The 19,823-nt window shown below is 35.9% G+C and overlaps 1 protein-coding gene across 1 annotated transcript in view; it reads right to left on the reverse strand.

Annotated features, from left to right (window-relative positions):
• Nucleotides 1-17,187, reverse strand: part of LOC108637478 (CUB and sushi domain-containing protein 3-like) — a 207,682-nt gene extending 190,495 nt beyond the window's left edge. The window contains exons 1-2 of the mRNA XM_018058092.1: nucleotides 17,181-17,187; nucleotides 16,257-16,344 (exon numbers count right to left, since the gene is read on the reverse strand). Coding sequence (XP_017913581.1) covers nucleotides 16,257-16,344; nucleotides 17,181-17,187 — 95 coding nt within the window. The remainder of the gene's footprint in view (nucleotides 1-16,256; nucleotides 16,345-17,180) is intronic.

Raw genomic sequence — 19,823 nt, forward strand, 5'->3', positions numbered from 1 at the left:
AACTGGAACCTACAGACTGTTGGGTGGGGCTAGGTCTTGAAATCTAAATGAAAGCCTCCAGGAGGGCTTGAATCAGTGAGTGCTCTCCAGAACTGCTGCTGAAAATGTCTATGTCCCTGAAGTGAGCCACAGCCACCCCAGTCCTCCAAAGGAGACCCTGTGGGTCTGGTCCAATCTCTTATGAGGTTACTGCATTTTTCTCTGGTTCCTGGTATGCCTGGGACTTTGTGGAGGTCTGTTTCTATTTCCCTCAAACTTGTGAAAATCCTGAGATAAAACCCTGCTGGTCTTCAAAGCGAAATTCTTCAGTATCTAAGCAGTAAATTATCCACCTGCAATGCAAGAGATGCTGGTTCAATCCCTGGGTCAGGAAGATCTCCAAAAGAAGGAAATGGAAATCCACTCAAGTATTCTTGCCTGCAAAATCCCATGGACAGAGGAGCCTGTCAAGCTACAGTCCATAGTGTTGCAAAAGAGTTGGACACAACTTAGCGACTAAACATACATATGTTACTAGCATGTGAAATAAGAGCAACTGAACAGTAGTTTGAACATTCTTTGGTATTGTCCTTATTTAAGATTGGAAAGAAAACTGACCTTTTTCCAGTACTGTGGCCATTGCTGAGTATTCAATATTTGATGACATATTGAGTGCAGCAATTAAGCAGCAGCATCGTTTAGGATTTTAAATAGATTAGCTGGAATTCCATCACTTCCACTAGCAGTGCTGCTGCTGCTGCTGCTGCTGCTAAGTCGCTTCAGTCATGTCCGACTCTGTGCGACCCCACAGATGGCAGCCCACCAGGCTCCCCAGTCCCTGGGATTCTCTAGGCAAGAATACTGGAGTGGGTTGCCATTTCCTTCTCCAATGCATGAAAGTGAAAAGTGAAAGTGAGGTCGCTCAGTTGTGTCCCCATGGACTTAGCGACCCCATGGACTGCAGCCAACCAGCCTCCTCCATCCATGGGATTTTCCAGGCAAGAGTACTGGAGCATTAGATCATAGTAATGCTTCCTAAGACCTACTTGACTTCATACTCCAGGATGTCTGGCTCTAGGTGACTGACCACACCATCATGGTTATCCAAGTCATTACGACCATTTTGGTATAGTTCTCTTGTGTATTGTTTTTACCTCTTCTTAATCTCTTCTGCTTCTGCTAGGTCCTTGTAGTTTCTGTCTTTTATTGTGCTCATCCTTGCAGGAAATAGTCCCTTGGAAGCTCCAAGTTTCTTGAAGAGATCTCTAATCTTTCCCATTCTATCATTTTCCTCTATTTCTTTGTATTGTTCATGTAAGAAGGCTTTCTTATCTCTCCTTGCTATTCTCTGGAACTCTGCATTCAGTTGGGTATATCCTTCCCTTTCTCCCTTGCATTTGCTTCTCCTCTTTTTCAGCTATTTGTAAGGCCTCCTCAAACACTTTTCCTTCTTGCATTTCTTTTAAGATGATTTTGTTCACTGTCACCTGTACAATGTCACAAACTTTTGTCCATAGTTCTTCAGGCACTCTGTCTACCAAGTTTAATCCCTTGAATCTACTTGTCACCTTCACTGTATAATCATAAGGAATTTGATTTAGGCCATACCTGAATGACCTTGTGGTTTTCTCTACTTTCTTCAATTTAAGTCTGAATTTTGAAAAAAGGAGCTCATGATCTGAGCCACAGTCAGCTCCAGGTATTGTTTTTGCTAACTATATAGAGCTTTTCCACCTTCAGCTGCAAAGAATATAATCAATCTGATTTCAGTATTGATTTGGGTTGATTTTATTGCAACTGTGTCTTCCCTACCAGCTTGTTGTTGCTCCTCCTTTGTCTTTGTATATAGTTATTTTTTCTGGAAGTTTCCAATTTTTGTTGTTGTTTGGTTGGTTTTCGTTGATGGTTGTTCAGCAGTTACTTGTGATTTTGGCATTTTTGAAACAAGAAGTGAGCTCATGTGCTTCTACTCTGTCATACTGCTGATCAATTAGAAGAGATTATTAATATACTATCTCAACATTTTTTTTCAAAAATTGTATTTGATAATGTATGGAATAAAATATATGAAGTGATCTCACTTTTATAAATCTAAAATTACTATTAGTATACACAAACAATTCCCACATACACAAGGAGAAGTACTTTCTTTATCCATAATTTTATTAATCAAAAATTATACTATAAATGTAATATTTTAATATATTTCTAACTATGTATATTTTAAACTTTATTTCAACAAAAGATTACCATGATTTAAATGAAACCATTTAAAAAGAAAACCATTTCTTATATCACCTTCTGTTTTCAACATTTTTAGTAAAACATTGCAATAACAGCTTGTTTTTCCATTTTTTCCCTCCAGTAATGAGGAAACTATGAAGATAAAGCAAACAAAATATATAAAATTATAAGCTTAGAAAGTGTGCATAGTATACAGACTAAGGTTCGTTATTTAAGATTGCCTTCCCATGTCAAAAATTTTGTTATTTCCTAATGTCCTATCAGCTTAGATAACATACTTTGAATAACTTTCAAAAATCTCTTCTTGCTATTTATTCTACATATTTATGCAACTTAAAAGACTTTTAAAAATTAGAGTGTTTTCACATCATAATTGTCCTGTGTAGTCTGAGCCCTACACAATAGAGTATATATGCTTGTATTACTCTTTATTTTCATACCTAGATAAGATGTCTTTTAAAGGAACTTTCTCAAAGAGATGAGAAACAGCTTTCAATAGGGATGATAGTATTATAATTCTTAACTGCACTGGTCTTAAAACATACCATCAGAGAATGTTGCAATACAGATTTATCCAAATTCAACTCATCAAGCTTTTCTTAAGCATTTAAACTGTTGTTGGATTGGTGATCAAAAATATAATAAGATAATATCTTTCTTCAGTAAACAAATAAATTCCAGTATTGTAAGGGAAGCACACAAGTGAATATCATTCAAACCATATGAACAAGAGAACATGGATACAAGTTATGGGAAAACCCAGTCCATTTGAAGAGTGGATACAATTCTCATAGGCAAACATATTCTAGGATGGGAGAAGAGCATGCGTTATATTACTGAGCTGATGAAGTGTAGAGACATTTGGAAGAACCGTTTGCCTTAAGCAAATGGTTAATTTCAGGGAACAGTAGTTTGTGTTTTTTAATGTTTCTTTTTAAACTACACATCACACAACTAAAATGATATGTTTTCTGAAGACACACGTTTAGCATGTTGTAACACAACATGGTAGAAATGGAAATATAATGTCAGAAAGTTAGATTTGGACTATATTAAGGAGAAATTTAAATCCAAGAATGCACATATAAGTGAGGCAGGAAGAGCACCAAATTGCAAGTCATAAGCTCTGGGTTCAAGGCATGCCTTTATTACTGCTAAGTGTGCAAACTTCTGGCATACAAGTTTACTCATGAGCAAAACGGCAACATTGACATGTACAATGTTTTAATTAGTAACAACATAATGGTTGTGAAAGTACTTTTAAGTTAATGTATGCTATATGTCAGGGATTCTCCGGTGGCTCAGAGGATAAGGAATCTGCCTGCAATACAGGAGTCATAGGAGACAGGGGTTTGATACTTGAGTCAGGAAGATCCCCTGGAGGAGGGCATAACAACCCACTCCCAATATTCTTGCTTGAAGAATTCCATGGACAGAGGAGCCTGACAGGCTACCATCCATAGGGTCACAAAGAGTTGGACACAACTAAAGAGCCTCTTGATGAAAGTGAAAGAGGAGAGAGAAGAAGTTGGCTTAAAGCTCAACTCTCAGAAAACTAAGATCATAGCATCTGGTCCCATCACTTCATGGGAAATAGATGGGGAAACAGTGGAAACAGTGGCTGACTTTATTTTTTGGGGCTCCAAAATCACTGCAGATGGTGATTGCAGCCATGAACTTAAAAGACGCTTATTCCTTGGAAAGAAAGTTATGACAACCTAGACGGCATATTACAAAGCAGAGATATTACTTTGTCAACAAAGGTCTGTCTAGTCAAGGCTATGGTTTTTCCAGTATTTATGTATGGATATGAGCATTGGACTATAAAGAAAGCTGAGTGCCAAAGAATTGATGCTTTTGAACTGTGGTGTTGGAGAAGAACCTTGAGAGTCCTTTGGACTGCAAGGAGATCCAACCAGTCCATCCTAAAGGAGATCAATCCTGGGTGTCCATTGGAAGGACTGATGATAAAGTTGAAACTCCAATTATTTGGCCACCTGATGTGAAGAGGTGACTGATTTGAAAAGATCCTGATGCTGGGAAAGACTGAGGGCAGGAAGAAAAGGGGATGACAGTGGATGAGATGGTTGGATGGCATCACCGATTCAATGGACATGGGTTTAGGTAGACTCTGGCAGTTGGTGATGGACAGGGAGGCCTGGCATGCTGCGATTCATGGAGTTGCAAAGAGTTGGACACGACTGAGTGACTGAACTGAACTGAACTGAAGTGACTTAGCATGCATGTGCATATGCTATATGTCTATGTGAAATAACCGATATAATTTCTTAATTCAGTGAACTTTGGGAGATAACACATTTTTGATACAGGAGTAATGTATCAGGAGCTGTATAATAAGAATATTTATCTGAAAGACAAGCATATTATACCTCCAACAGAAGAGGTAACCATTGCTACTGCAATGGTTAGAATTCTTAAGGGTATAAGGTAAGAAAGAGTCAATATGAGTTGAAAATAATAAATTAATGAGATTGAAGAAGCAGAATCAATAAATTGCTGTATTTATAAAGATTTTTAAATCTGTATTTACTGGGAAAATCATAGGAAAATCAAAAAGAAAAAGAAAAGATAAATAACCAAGCATTTATTCAGCCCTACTTAATTCTGGGTACTTAAATATGCCATTTTATGACAGATAATCTAGTCCTTCACTAAAGCAGAACAGTTTGGTGTTACTCTTTCCACTTTTATTGAAGAAACAGAACTTTGGGAACAATAATGAGCTTCTCTAAATCAAATAAGAGTGACCGTATCTAAAATTAAAATTATTCTAATTCCAAATTTCATGTTCTCTCATTTGCAACGATGTATATGTGTTGTGGAGAAAAAACTAACTTAATTTTTTTTTAAGTTAAAAAAAGTAAATATCCATATCTCAGGTGAGTGAAAATAATAAAGACCCCACTCCAATGTTCTTGCCCAGAGAATCCCAGGAATGGGGGGCCTGGTAGGCTGTCATCTACGGGGTTGCACAGAGTCGGACACGACTGAAGCGACTTAGCAGCAGCAGCAGGAGAAACATAGAAAGTCATGAATATTGAATCTTTCAGAAGTAATGCTATTCTTAAAGCCTAATATACAGTAGAAGATGAGAATTTTGAAAATGGAACATTGAAAAAGGTTTATTTTTAGGGAATGGGAGGAGAAAACAAATTACCCAAGAAAAGAATGAAAAATGGATGGGCAAAGAGTAGATTTGGGGAAACTAAGGTATTTCTTGGTCATGCAAATAACCAAGACCATGTAATAAAGATATTACAATGATGACAGTAGAGTCAAGGGAAATGAGGACTACACAAACTAATTTAATTTGGGATGGATAAGTCATTAATAATTAGAGATGACGCAAAAAGCCAGATTACAAAACATTAGGAAGTAGTTGTATGATAAGGTAGTGTCACATGGGTAGCTATTCTTTAAAAGTTAAAGATTTGCACCTTTGCAAATTTCTATTAATGATCTCTTTGCAAATACTAAAGTTAGATACATAAATGAACATATTTAGAAATCATGCTAAGACAGGGATTGAAGATGGGTCCAAATTCAAAAGTGTGACAGATGCATGATCAGAGTCAGCTTTTCCTCATTATGGTACTGTTTTAATATTCAGTTCAGTTCAGTCGCTCAGTCATATCTGACTCTTTACAACCCCATGAACTGTAGCACGTAAGGCCTCCCTGTCTATCACTAACTCCTGGGGTTTACTCAAACTCTGGTCCATTGAGTCTGATGCCATCCGACCATCTCATACTCTGTGGTCCCCATCTCTTCCTGCCTTCAATTTTCTCCAGCATCAGTCTTTTCAAATGAGTCAGTTCTTCACATCATGTGGCCAAAGTATTGGATTTTCAGCTTCAACATCAGTCCTTCCAATGAATATTCAGGACTGATTTCCTTTAGAATGGAATGGTTGGATCTCCTTGCAGTCCAGGGGACTCTCAAGAGTCTTCTCCAACACCACAGTTCAAAGGCATCAACTCTTCAGGGCTCAGCTTTCTTTATAGTCCAACTCTCACATACATACATGACTACTGGAAAAACTATAGCCTTGACTAGATGGATCTTTGTTGACAAAGTAACGTTTCTGCTTTGTAATATGCCATCTAGGTTGGTCATAACTTTCCTTCCAAGGAGTAAGCGTCTTTTAATTTCATGGCTGCAATCACCATCTGCAGTGATTCTAGAGCCCAGAAAAATAAAGTCAGCCACTCTTTCCACTGTTTCCCCGTCTATTTGCCATGAAGTGATGGGACCAAATGCCATGATCTTAGTTTACTGAATGTTGAGCTTTAAGCCAACTTTTTCACTCTCGTCTTTCACTTTCATCAAAAAGCTCTTAAGTTGTTCTTCACTTTCTGCCATAAGGGTGGTATCATCTGCATATCTGAGGTTATGGATATTTATCATGGCAATCTTGATGTCAGGTTGTGCTTCATTCAGACCAAACGTTTCTCATAATGTACTCTGCATACAAGTTAAATAAGCAGCCAACAATATACAGCCTTGACATACTCCTTTCCCTATTTGGAAATGGTCTGTTGTTCCATGTCCAGTTCTAACTCTTTTTTCCTGACCTGCATAAAGATTTCTCAAGAGGCAAGTCAGGTGGTCTGGTATTGCCATCTCTTTCAGATTTTTCCACAGTTTGTGATGATCCACACAATTAAGGCTTTGGCATATTCAATAAATCAGAATTAGATGTTTTTCCTGAGCTATCTTGCTTTTTCAATGACCAGCGAATGTTGGCAATTTAATCTCTGGTTCCTCTGCCTTTTATAAATCCAGCTTGAACATGTGGAAGTTCACAGTTCACGTATTGCTGAAGCCTGGCTTGGAGAATTTTGAGCATTAATTTACTAGCATGTGAGATGAGTGCAATTGTGTGGTAGTTTGCGATTCTTTGGCATTGCCTTTCTTTGGGATTGGAATGAAAACTGACCTTTTCCAGTCCTGTGGCCACTGCTGAGTGTTCCAAATTTGCTGGCATATTGAATGCAGCACCTTCACAGCAACATCATTTAGGATTTGAAATAGCTCAACTGGCATTACATCACCTTCACTAGCCTTACATCACCTCCACTAGCCTTGTTCATAGTGATGCTTCCTAAGTCCACTTGAGTTCACATTCCAGGATGTCTGGCTCTATGTGAGTGATTACACTGTCGTGATTATCTGTTGTGAAGGTCTTTTTCGTACAGTACTTCTGTGTATTGTTGCCACCTCTTTTCAATACCTTCTGCTTCTCTTAGGTCCATACCTTTTCTGTCCTTTATGTGCCCATATTTGCATGAAATGTTGCCTTGGTATCTCTAATTTTCTTGAAGGGATCTTTAGTCTTTCCCATTCTATTATTTACCTCTATTTCTTTGCACTGAACACTCAGGAGGGCTTTCTTATCTCTCCCTGCTATTCTTTGGAACTCTGTATTTAAATGGGTATATTTTACCTTTTCTCCTTTGCTTTTCACTTCTCTTCTTTTCACAGCTATTTGTAAGGCCTCCTCAGACAGCCATTTTGCTTTTTTGCAATTCTTTTTCTTGGGGATGGTCTTGATCCCTGTCTCCTGTACCTTGCCACGAATCTCCATCCATAGTTCATTAGGCACTCTGTCTATCAGATCTAGTCCCTTAAATCTATTTCTCACTTCTACTGTATAATCATAAGGGATTTTATTTAGGTCATACCTGAATGGTCTAGTGGTTTTCCCTACTTTATTCAATTTAAGTCTGAATTTGGCATTAAGGAATTCATCATCTGAACCACAGTTAGCTCCTAGTCTTACTTTTGCTGACTCTATAGAGTTTCTCCTTCTTTGACTGCAAAGAATATAATTAATCTGATTTCGGTGTTGACCATCTGGAGATGTCCATGTATAGAGTCTTGTGTTGTTGGAAGAGGGTGTTGCTTTGTACAGTGTGTTGTCTTGGCAAAACTTTGTGTGTCTTTGCCATCCTTCATTCTGTACTCCAAGGCCAAATTTGCCTGTTACTCCAGTTGTTTTTTGACTTTTCTAGTATACTTATATACTTTTATACAATATACTTTTCTAGTATATTGGTATAATAGACTCAAACTTTTCATTCTCCTAGCATGGCAGTAATTTCTGTGAGGGAGAAGTTTAGAGAAAAGGAAAAGAGGCATTTAAATTGAGACGTGTTATTTGACAGTTAAGAACAGCTGCCCCATCTCACTCTCCATAGCCACATTATAGTTGCCCTTTTATTTTGCAGTGACCCTATAACTGCAATGTCAGCTTCACTCACTGCAGATCCTTCCCCTTTTCATCTGTGTGCATGCCATTATCATCTTAGTCTTAACAAAAGTATCTGTGATAATGTGTTCTTCAACTCACACCGGCAGAGCAGTCCTATGGACTACTTATTCACAGATAACTCAATTTTGCATCTAAAACATCTCAAAATATGTCCAATATTGCCATATTTATCGAGCATATTTTTATGGTGACCTAATAGTTTGCCTCAGATATGTCTGATTTTCCTTGACATCTTCACTCAGTTGTATCATTTCTTCCCCCTGGAGTATTCTGTCCTAGCATTTGTGCTAGTGTCATCCTATTCATTCTTCAAGGACCCACTAGAAAACCTCTTTCATAAAGCTTTTCCTGCTTCCACAATCTGTTACAATCTGGTAAACTCCTCTAGCATTGTGCATATCTTCATTACTGTACTTAAACATATTTTTCCTTGTCTTATAAGACTTTTCTAAGTGTAAAATCCTTTAAATCAGAAATCCAAGGATTATTATTAATATGAATAATATTATTCATGTTTTTGTAAACATGACAAAAATAGTTCAATATGTAGCGAACTAAACTGCTTAAGATAGCAAACCTGGAGCTTCATCATTTTTCTGTTAATTTCTTTGATCATATGATTTTATAGCAGGACTTCAAACTCATCATAAAACTAAATGACAAGTAAGGCAGCAGTTTCTAAAACAGAAATATTCTTGCATGCACAAAACCAATATTTTTATAAGCAATGAGGAAATATATAAGAAAACCCTTGACAAATAAAGGCATATTATAAACTTTAATATTTTAATTGTCATTTTATGTTTTAATCTCCAAGGTGAGATCCCCAGAGTCTGTGCTTTGAGATCTTAAAAGTTTTGTTTTTAATTTGAAATTCCTATGGAGCATAACAGGCTTTTAAATGGAGAAATGCTGCCAAAGAAATAATGAACCTGACAGCAGTTTCTGTGTTGAACAATAAATTAAATTTTTAAATCTTTTGAAATCATAAACAAATTCTGGGAAAGCTCAGCTTGAGATGCTTGGGTTTATATACACTTTCCTTCTCCAGGAGAGACCTTGTTTGTCTTTTTGAGAGCAAAAAGTAATGTTTGATCCAAAATTTGGGTTTTCATTTGGAATATAAAAACCCCGCTATATACCAAGACTGAAATAGCAGAGAATATGTTTCTTATTTGGTAATAATAAAACCAAAAGTGAGTTTCGGTTTTGGAAATGAGAAATAGATTCAAGGAATTAGTTCTGATAGGCAGAGGGCCTGATGAACTATGGACGGAGATTCATGACATTGTACAGGAGGCAGGGATCAAAACCATCCCCATGGAAAATAAATGCAAAAAAGTGAAGAACAATTTAAGGGCCTCTTGATGAAAGTGAAAGAGGAGAGTGAAAAAGTTGGATTAAAGCTCAACATTCAGAAAACTAAGATCATGGCATCTGGTCCCATCACTTAATGGGAAATAAATGGGGAAACAGTGGAAACAGTGGCTGACTTTATTTTGGGGGGTTCCCAAATCACTGCAGATGGTGACTGCAGCCATGAAATTAAAAGACGATTACTCTTTGGAAGGAAAGTTATGACCAACCTAGATAGCATATTCAAAAGCAGAGACCTTACTTTGCCAACAAAGGTCTGTCTAGTCAAGGCTATCGTTTTTCCAGTAGTCATGTATGGATGTGAGAGTTGGACTGTGAAGAAAGCTGAGTGCCAAAGGATTGATGCTTTTGAGCTGTGGTGTTGGAGAAGACTCTTGAGAGTCCCTTGGACTGCAAGGAGATGCAACCAGTCTATTCCAAAGATCGTTCCTGGGTGTTCTTTGGAAGGAATGATGCTAAAGCTGAAACTCCAGTACTTTGGCCACCTCATGCAAAGAGTTGACTCATTGGAAAAGACTCTGATGTTGGGAGAGATCGGGGGCAGGAGGAAAAGGGGATGAGAGAGGATGAGATGGCTGGATGGCATCACCGACTTGATGGACTTGAGTTTGAGTGAACTCCAGGAGTTGTTGATGGACAGGGAGGCCTGGCATGCTGCAATTCATGGTGTCACAAAGAGTCGGACACAACTGAGCGACGGAACTGAACTGAACTGACTTTCCTGTCTTTCCCTCACTCCTGCCATGCACCTGGCAGCTTGTAATTACTATCAAGCTTTACGTCTGATTTGCTTGGAAATAGTGTTTACAATATAAAAAAAATTGGAAGCCACTCTACCTCCTAAATATTTTTTGTGCATTACAAATAAAAAAATATTCCACTTGAAAATAATATAGGAATTGTTCTCCCTAGATCCCATGCCAATACATTCAGGGGCTGTCATTACTTTAGCAATGGTGGTTGGCACATCTTTAGAAACTGTCTTGGTAGAGTTTTTTAATGTATGAATAATAGAGAAAAACATTCTTAACAGATATGAAGCCAATAAACAAAAGGTATTTTATATTTACATGGGACAGAGGCTGGTCCTTCAATTAAGTAAACCAGTCTTCCTCTGTATGTGGAGGTTGTGATTCATTGTGTATCTGCCTCATAAAGGCTAATTTTCCTTTGAGATGACAGGGGCCCAGTAAAAGGAAGTTAATTTAAGCTCTGAACTAAGTGTATCACTTTATAATGCGCTGATACAGTGTATCTTTTGACAGTGATTTTTATTCCTCTACGGACTTTCCCTTTTCTTATTCTTTGGGGTGCTTCTCATACCTTTTATATACGAATGACCATTGTTTCATACTTTTTAAACACAGAAAAGTTGTTATTTTTCCTTCTGAAAAAGATTAATCTAAAAATATTGTATCTACTATTTCTGAATCGGTCCTGATTGTAGCTGACATTGAAATTGAAAGACAATCTAATCCACTCCTCTTGTAAAGAGCCACCAACTCATATCTCTGCTTGATATTTTCTTTTTTCCAGATCCATGTTTTTATTAGTTATGCCTAAAAGAATCACTAGCAATTTCCTGAATGTACTGATGTTTATCATGCCTTTGCACAGTCCTTTTCACGCTTATACCTGGGAAAATCAGGAATTCTTTTTTTTTTTTTTTTAAATCAGGAATTCTAAATAGAAATCATATAACAGGGTATATTCATTATTCTCAATCTCAACAGGACTCTAAAAATTACTTAACAAGGCAATGTTTCTATATCAAACTTGATTTCCCAATATTGGTGATTACTATTTCCAGCTTTTTCTCTCCAAGTTCCTTTCCTATACATCCCCATCTCCTGTGAGACAGGAACGTGTGTGTGTGTGTGTGTGTGTGATATAGGGTCTTGCTTGATGCATCATTACCAAAGTAAAATTATTAAACATGAGCTCTCTCATTTTCCTGTCACAAAACCTCGACCCACCCTTGGAATTGTGCTTATTTTCTCCAAAAGAGTTATGTTCTTTCACTTATTGTTTTTCCTATCATCAGTATTTTCCTCTTACAGGATTATTTATATTAACCAACAAATATGCTCTGGTTTCTTATTTCTCTAAAAAGGAAATCTCTTTTGACTTCCTAGTGACTACAGAACTTACCCATTATTCTTCTGCTTTACAGAATTTGATGTTCCAAAGCTATTACCTATCCGAACTGTCTATTCACTCTTTAGATTATCTCAATTTGTCTCAACCTCTGTCACTCCAATGAAATCACTCTTCCCAACAACCTTCATGTTGTTGAACTTAACAGTCTTCTGTTCTCATCATTTTCAATTTTTCAATTGTATTAAACATTCTGGACCCCCTTTTAAGGACTTCTTTCTCTTGCTTCATTTACACTTATTTCTCTTGCCACTCGTGAGAATGATAAAATAGCTTCTTAAATTTCATCACATCATGAAATGGCATAGATTTTTGCCCTAGGTCACAGATTCTAGTTCACTGCAATTACCATATTACAAGTCTCTACCATCTTAAATCCAGACTACTTCAGCGGCCTTCTAACTAAAACTTCTATTTACTTTATTTATCTAAAGTATGAAGCATAATGTACTGAAAAGACAAATTGAATCTGTTCCTTCTCTCACAACTCTTTATAGCCTTCCTTAAAAGATAGGTAAGCTAAATGAGGAGTCTGACATGCTACAATCCATAAGTCTGCAACAATCAGACACAACTTGGTGACAGAATGACAAGAAGAAAGCTGAATGAGTGAAGAAGCCTAGGTGTGACCATTGTGAACCAGAGAGCTTGTTCTGCCTAAAGGGAACACATGTTAATAGGTTCCAGTAGATGTTGCAAGGAAGGTACATTGGTTTTAGGGGCAAAATCTAAAAACTGAATTACAAAAATATTTGAATGATTGTATGAGTGTGTGTGTGTAAAATCTCCTGATTTTCAAATGTTGACTCTCATATTTTAAAAAACACTGTGTGTTTAAAACAAAACATATCTTCAGACCAGATTAGGTAGAATGGCTGCCAATTTGCTTCCTCTGCAGAAGAGATTGTTTTCTCCACATCTCAACTTCATTCTACCACTTTTCTATTGCATTCTGTGTTTTTCTCCAATTTACATTCTATAATTTAGACTCTCTGATCTTCATTTTCCTGAAATAGCTCATCAAGCTCTCTATGAGTGTGAGGCTCTTCCTTTCCTGTAGAAAAGAGGCATTAAATTCTTCTGGTATCAATGAAAGTGGGACCTTCTTACATTGGGTGGGATCCTATCCTGACAATTTTATCCTCAATTTTTGACTTCACAGTACTTTCTTTTGAGATTCATTTAATTATAGTCTTTTTGCACCATTAAATTTGAAGTACTATGTGGGACATGTACTATGTCTGCTGTTATGTGTGTTATTTGTCCCTGGTTCAAAGCCAGGCACATAACAGGCAAGCAAAACAAGTAAATAATGAATGTATAAAAATATAATTGGTCTCTGGACTTCATGTCTTTACATAACAGATTCTAATCACACTTTATCACATAGTTCAACATTTCCTCTGTGAACTTCATCTAGTTGCCAAAAATACAGTAACTGTTCTGTCTCCATAATATTTTTAAATATTCTTAAATCATAAGAGTATATCTTAGCCTGATTGAAAGCTCCTGGATTCTTAACATCTATCAGGGAGCCTAAAAAATTATTGCAGGATAATCTGATGATTTGAAATTTACTAAAAGGTAATTTAAGCCACTATATTACTATTACTAATAGTAACAAGCCTATTTCTAATAAACCCCATATTTTTGTAAAAAGTGAGACCAAATAGACACTAACATCAATGATAATTATTTCCAGTTACCTTTCCATACTGTAATAGCAGCTAGAATTAAATGCTTATTAGTCTTAAGTTTGCTACCATGTTTACATATCTCATGCAATATTCCCCTCAATCCTAGGAAACAGGTATTATCGTTTTTAGATCTGAGGAAAACATCCTCAGAAAAGACGATATATTGATGGTTGATTGTAAGAATGGGATCTGAATGAAGTTTGTTTGGTTTCAAAGCATAATGTAACACAGTGATTAAAGGGTCAGGATATAGAATCAGGAAGTAATGAGTTCATATTTCAGCTCCATAAAATTATTAGCTGGATAAGCAGACTTTCAGTTTTATTATTTGTAAGTGAAAATAAAACTGTTAGTTGCTCAGTTGTGTCTGATTCTTTTTGACTCCATGGACTGTAGGCTCTCCTTTCCATGGAATTCTCTAGGCAAGAATACTGGAGTGGGTGCTGCTGCTGCTGCTAAGTCACGTCAGTCTGTCCGACTCTGTGTGACCCTATAGATGGCAGCCCAACAGGCTCCTCTGTCCCTGGGATTCTCCAGGCAAGAATACTGGAGTGGGTTGCCATTTCCTTCTCCAATGCATGAAAGTGAAAAGTGAAAGTGAAGTCACTCAGTCATGTCCGACACTTAGCGACCCCATGGACTGTAGCCTACCAGGCTCCTCCATCCATGAGATTCTCCAGGCAAGAGTACTGGAGTGGGTTCCCACTGCCTTCTCCGAAAGCCATTCCCTTTTCCAAGGGATCTTTCCAACCCAGGGATCGAACCTGGGTCTCCTGCATTGCAGGCAGATATTTTACCATCTGAGCCAAAGTGGAATAAAATAACAAACAGGTTTTTTATTATAGGTTTTATTATTATAGGGTTTTTATTAAATAAAGAATACATGTACAAATACCAGGTATACTGATGATACTTTGCAGTCTATAAAATATCACTTTTAACTACTGAGATTGAGATTTAGTTGATTTTTAATATACTTACTTAGTTTATTAAACTCTAATTCTAACTGGATTCTGGGTCTTTTGAATTTCTTTTTAATGTGATTTTCAAACAATATTATCCATATTAATTATCAGCCTGGTTAAAGTTCTGCAATTTTTTAGAAAATTACAATTTTATTCATATTGAAATAATATTGTTTTCCCCTCCAAGAATATCAAAATATAACTTTATGTCAAATGATCCATGGAGACAAAATATTCATAGGTTTTTATTATAAGAACTACCTTTTTAGTCACCGGGAATTTCTTCAGCATATCATTTGTCCTTTACACAAACAGAATAAAGAAGAATGCAAATGTGTAGTATGTGAAACTATAACCATTATCACTTTTAAATTTAATATATCATGAATATTTTGTGAAAATAGTATTTGTGAACTAAATTATCACTTAGTATTTTATAGGATTTTTGTATCTTTTGTTTGTAAAATGTTACATTCAGAGAACTACTGAAAATTCAATATTTTTAAACAATATTGTGTCATAGTGTAAATTAATAGTTACCATACTATTGAGTGCACTATTCCTCTGACACATTTAACCATGAGTGCTCTGTGTGCTAAATCGCTTCAGTCGTGTCTGACTCTCTGCAACCTCATGAACTGTAGTCTACCAGTCTCTTCTGTCCATGGGATTCTCCAGTGAAGAATACTGGAATGGGTTACTGTGCCCTCCTCCAGGAGATCTTTCCGAACCAGGGATGGAACCCATGTCTTTTTTATTTCCTGCATTGGCAGGCAGATTCTTTACCTCTAGCACCACCTAGGAAGCCTAGTCTACTATGTATATTTTCTAAGCTGTAAGTAAACTTGTTAATTTCAATTTTTAAAATAAATACTAAATTTAAGATGGAGATAAAACTTATTCAAATTAAATTTTCTTTTAAATAAAATGTTTATAGAACATTTGCAGGAAGATTTCACACACAGTATCTAATTTGAAACATCATTCTATGTGTTAATTTGATTTACATATTACAGAAGAGGAAACTCTGGCAGACAGGATTGAAAAACTTACTCAAGATCAGACAATTAATAAATATCAGAATATGAATTCAAACTCATGTATTTCAAGTTTAATCTCATGATTTTTCACTTACTGTGCTGTGCTGTGCTGAGTTGCTCAGTTATGTCCAACTTCTTGTGACCCCATGGACTCTAGCCTGACAGGCTCCGATGTCCATGATGATTCTCCAGGCAAGTATACTGGAGTGGGTTGCCATGCCCTCCTCCAGGGAATCTTCCCAACCCAGGGATCCAACTCACTTCTCCCACATAGCACATGACAATAAATTAATCATTTAAACTTCAAACAGTTCCCTAATAAATTTGATGTTATTTAATTAGTCACTTCAGTGAAATATTATTAATCATAACACATTAGTGAAATCTAGCTGCCACACTTTTAAGTCACATCTTCATGTCCATATTATTAGTTATATTTGAAATTTAAATTAAAATAAACTTTAACAAAGTTAATAATGAAATAAACAATTTAAAATCGTACCTAAAATCTGATCCAACTCTCTTCCCATTTTCTGGTTCTCCTGGATCTGGGCATAAATTGGAAGCTGTCTTAATACCTCCCTCATTTACTGAAACAACAGGAAAACAAGAAAAGAAAGAATCAAAACATGTATGATTAGAAAATCAAGAGTGATATTAATTTCAAATTGTACATAAAATATATTCTTGTATTTTATTATTCTAATCACTATAATTTACAAATAGAAAGTTAAATATAATTTTATAAACCAATAATGAGAGCAAAAACACTTTTTAATTTGTGGATATATAAAACATAATTTTCATGTTTCTATTCAATGACATACTACTTTGAATATTAACACATTAACAGTTAACACTTAATTTTTAATTACCATCAAATTGTGAAATCTCTGGTAATGCACTCCCTAGGTATCATTGCCAGAGTTTCCATTATTTATTGGCAGCAGAGAAGTCACTACCAGTTATATCAGTGTGATCAGATACTTGTTATTTTTAAAGTTGTTATTTATAAAAATAAAACTTTATGGAAAAAGTTTAAGGATAATGGCACTTTTTAACTGGTATATAACAAGGAATTTATTCTGCCAATGTGAAAATAAAACTGTGGTGCAAATTATCAAGCATGTCATTGAATTATGCTATAATGCTGAAAATCTAATAAATTAAGGGCTTTACCCTTTAACAAGTCCCGTGACTATGTCTTAGTTAGTCATTGTACACTTTCAAGAGTTTCTTCAGAACAGCATATTAATAAATTATGCATTCATATTTTCAGTGAATGTGATCACAGTAAATAAATAATTTCCTAAGAAATCTTTTTTTTAGTGGGAAGATTATTAAACCAGATGAAGTCTGAAATATCTGAGTGACACTGTTTCACGAATTCAATCTTATAGCAAACTGGAGAATAACTTCTATTTGCTCTTCATCAACTTATCTGCTTTTTAAAGAAAGGAATAGGACCTGAGTAGAGACTCCAGAAATAAAAAAATCTAAACTGTGCTACGGTTCTTGTCCTACACTGTGAATTGGAATCACCAATAGAGTTTTTTTGTTTTTTTTTTTTTCTTTTTTGAAAGAACAGATGCTTACTTTTCTGCCTAGATATTCTAATGCAATGACTCTGGGCAGACACTGTGAACCAGTTTGTTTTGTTGTTGTTTTCTTGTTTGTTTTTTAAATAATCTTCCAGGGGATTCTAATGAAGAGTCAATGTTTAAAAACACTGGATCCCTGCATCATTTAGCATGGATTGTCAACTTATTTAAATTGATTTATCAGATAGCAAGATAAGTATCTTGCTTATCAAGATAAGTATGACCAACAATCGTAACTCTGATAAAGCCGTCATATTTTCAACTAGGTATGAAATTTTGTGTTTGCACTTTTATTCTATAAAAATTACTTTCTCAAATACCCTCACATATATTTTTATTGCTCTCAACTTAATTATAAATGCACTAATGCATACACTACATGTGACTTTTTGTTTTCATTTTCTGGGTCTGCTGACTTGCTAATTTATTTTTACTTCTCTGGTTTTTGTTATTATGTTTTCTTTTGGCCACTCTTTTACTTTAGCTTATATCATATACAGAGGGCAGATTTAAAGGCACTGATCTGCAAGTCTCAATATGCTGAATTTTCTTCATGACTTGAAAAGTTCTCTCTTTGCTAAGGACTTCCAACCTAAGGTTGTATCATTTTTTTTTCTCCCCCAGCTCCTTCCTGATCTTTCAGTGGCCTACTAGGTCCCTACCAAAAATCTAATCATTTCATGTGCATGCTCAAATCTAACTTAATCCTGATTTTTTTTTTCTATTATCATTCTCTTCCAATTCATCTTGAGTACTAGAAAAGAATTAAACTTTCTCAAACACAGCTTTCATTACTGTCCAAATATCCTATGATTCTAGATTTCTAAGCATGTCTATTATATTTCCCAATAGCCACCAAGATACATCCATAACCCAAGTCCAACAGATTCTTTATTTTTATGCAAGTTTAATGGTTAGCCATGCTCCATCTTTGTTTTGTGCCTTCTCCAAGTCTTCATGTTTTCCTTTTCTTCCTCTTTAGCTATCACAATTCTATATATAATGTTTAGGACTCAGCTCAAGTCCCACCTTTTGCAAAACACAATCTCTCATTTCTTTTCAGATATTCTAATCCTCCCTGGTGGCTCAGATGATAAAGCGTCTGCCTGCAGTGAAGGAAATCCAGGTTCAATCCCTGGGTCGGGAAGATCTCTTGAAGAAGGAAATGGCAACTCACTCCAATATTCTTGCCTGGAAAATTCCATGGACAGAGAAGCCTGGTAGGCTACAGTCCATGGGGTCGTAAAGAGTCTGACATGACTGAGCGACTTCACTTTCACTTTTACTTTCCTTTTTATATAACATGAACAATTTTATATTTAATTTTTAAGTTATCTTATCATACTCTTTAATAGTTTCATATTCCTTTGCTGTATATACAAATATATACTTGATAAAGATAAGGAAAAAGCTATAATTACTTTAATATCCCTACAGTACCCAGATGGGGGTAATGATTTCTCAGTGAATATTTCCTAGTAGTTTAATTAAAAACAATGTGTTATACACTGTTTACAGTGAGTAGAATATTTTTTTCTATGGGAAGCACTGTGTTTCTTATCTCTGACTTTTGAAAATGTTGTAGTATATGTCATTAAAATGTGACTTTTTAACATATGATAAGAGATAAGAAAAAGTAGTGGCATGATACAGGCTTCTTACATTATTAAATTTATAACACAAATTATATATAAGTATAGAAATGGGGGAATATATTTGAAAATAAATAAATGTCTTATTTTTCCACTTTATCATCATTATTACCTAGTTTAATATAAATTTTAACAGCAGCTAACACTTACATCATACTTACTATATGTCAGTAACTAATCTACACCTTTTGGAGAAGGCAATGGCACCCCACTCCAGTACTCTTGCCTGGAAAATCCCATGGATGGAGGAGCCTGGATATGCTACAGTCCATGGGGTCGCTAGGAGTCGGACATGACTGAACGACTTCACTTTCACTTTTCACTTTCATGCATTGGAGAAGGAAATGGCAACCCACTCCAGTATTCTTGCCTGGAGAATCCCAGGGATGGGGGAGCCTGGTGGGCTGCCATCTATGGGGTCGCACAGAGTTGGACACGACTGAAGCGACTTAGCAGCAGCAGCAGCAGCAGTCTACACCTTTTACATGTATCAACTCATTTAATTTTCACAAGAATCTGAAGGGTAGCTACTATTATTATACATTTCCTACAGGTGAGGAAACTGAGATATAGAGAGGTCAAAACATATTTCTAAAGTCCTATTTCTACTTTCTGCCGTGGTGTAGGTTGCAACCTTGGCAGACTGATTCAAGAAATTCTACTCTTAACCCTTGAGTACTCCATCCTATACAGAAAGTTCAGAAGGGAAAAATGGTATCAATAATTAAAATTTAAAACACTTTTCCAAATATTTTATTTTTCTTCCCTAGCGGCTCAGACAGTGAATAATGCAAAGCATATTTATAATTTTCACCA

This window comes from Capra hircus, chromosome 14 (genome assembly GCF_001704415.2).
Source record: "Capra hircus breed San Clemente chromosome 14, ASM170441v1, whole genome shotgun sequence".
NCBI classification, from domain to species: Eukaryota; Metazoa; Chordata; class Mammalia; order Artiodactyla; family Bovidae; genus Capra; species Capra hircus.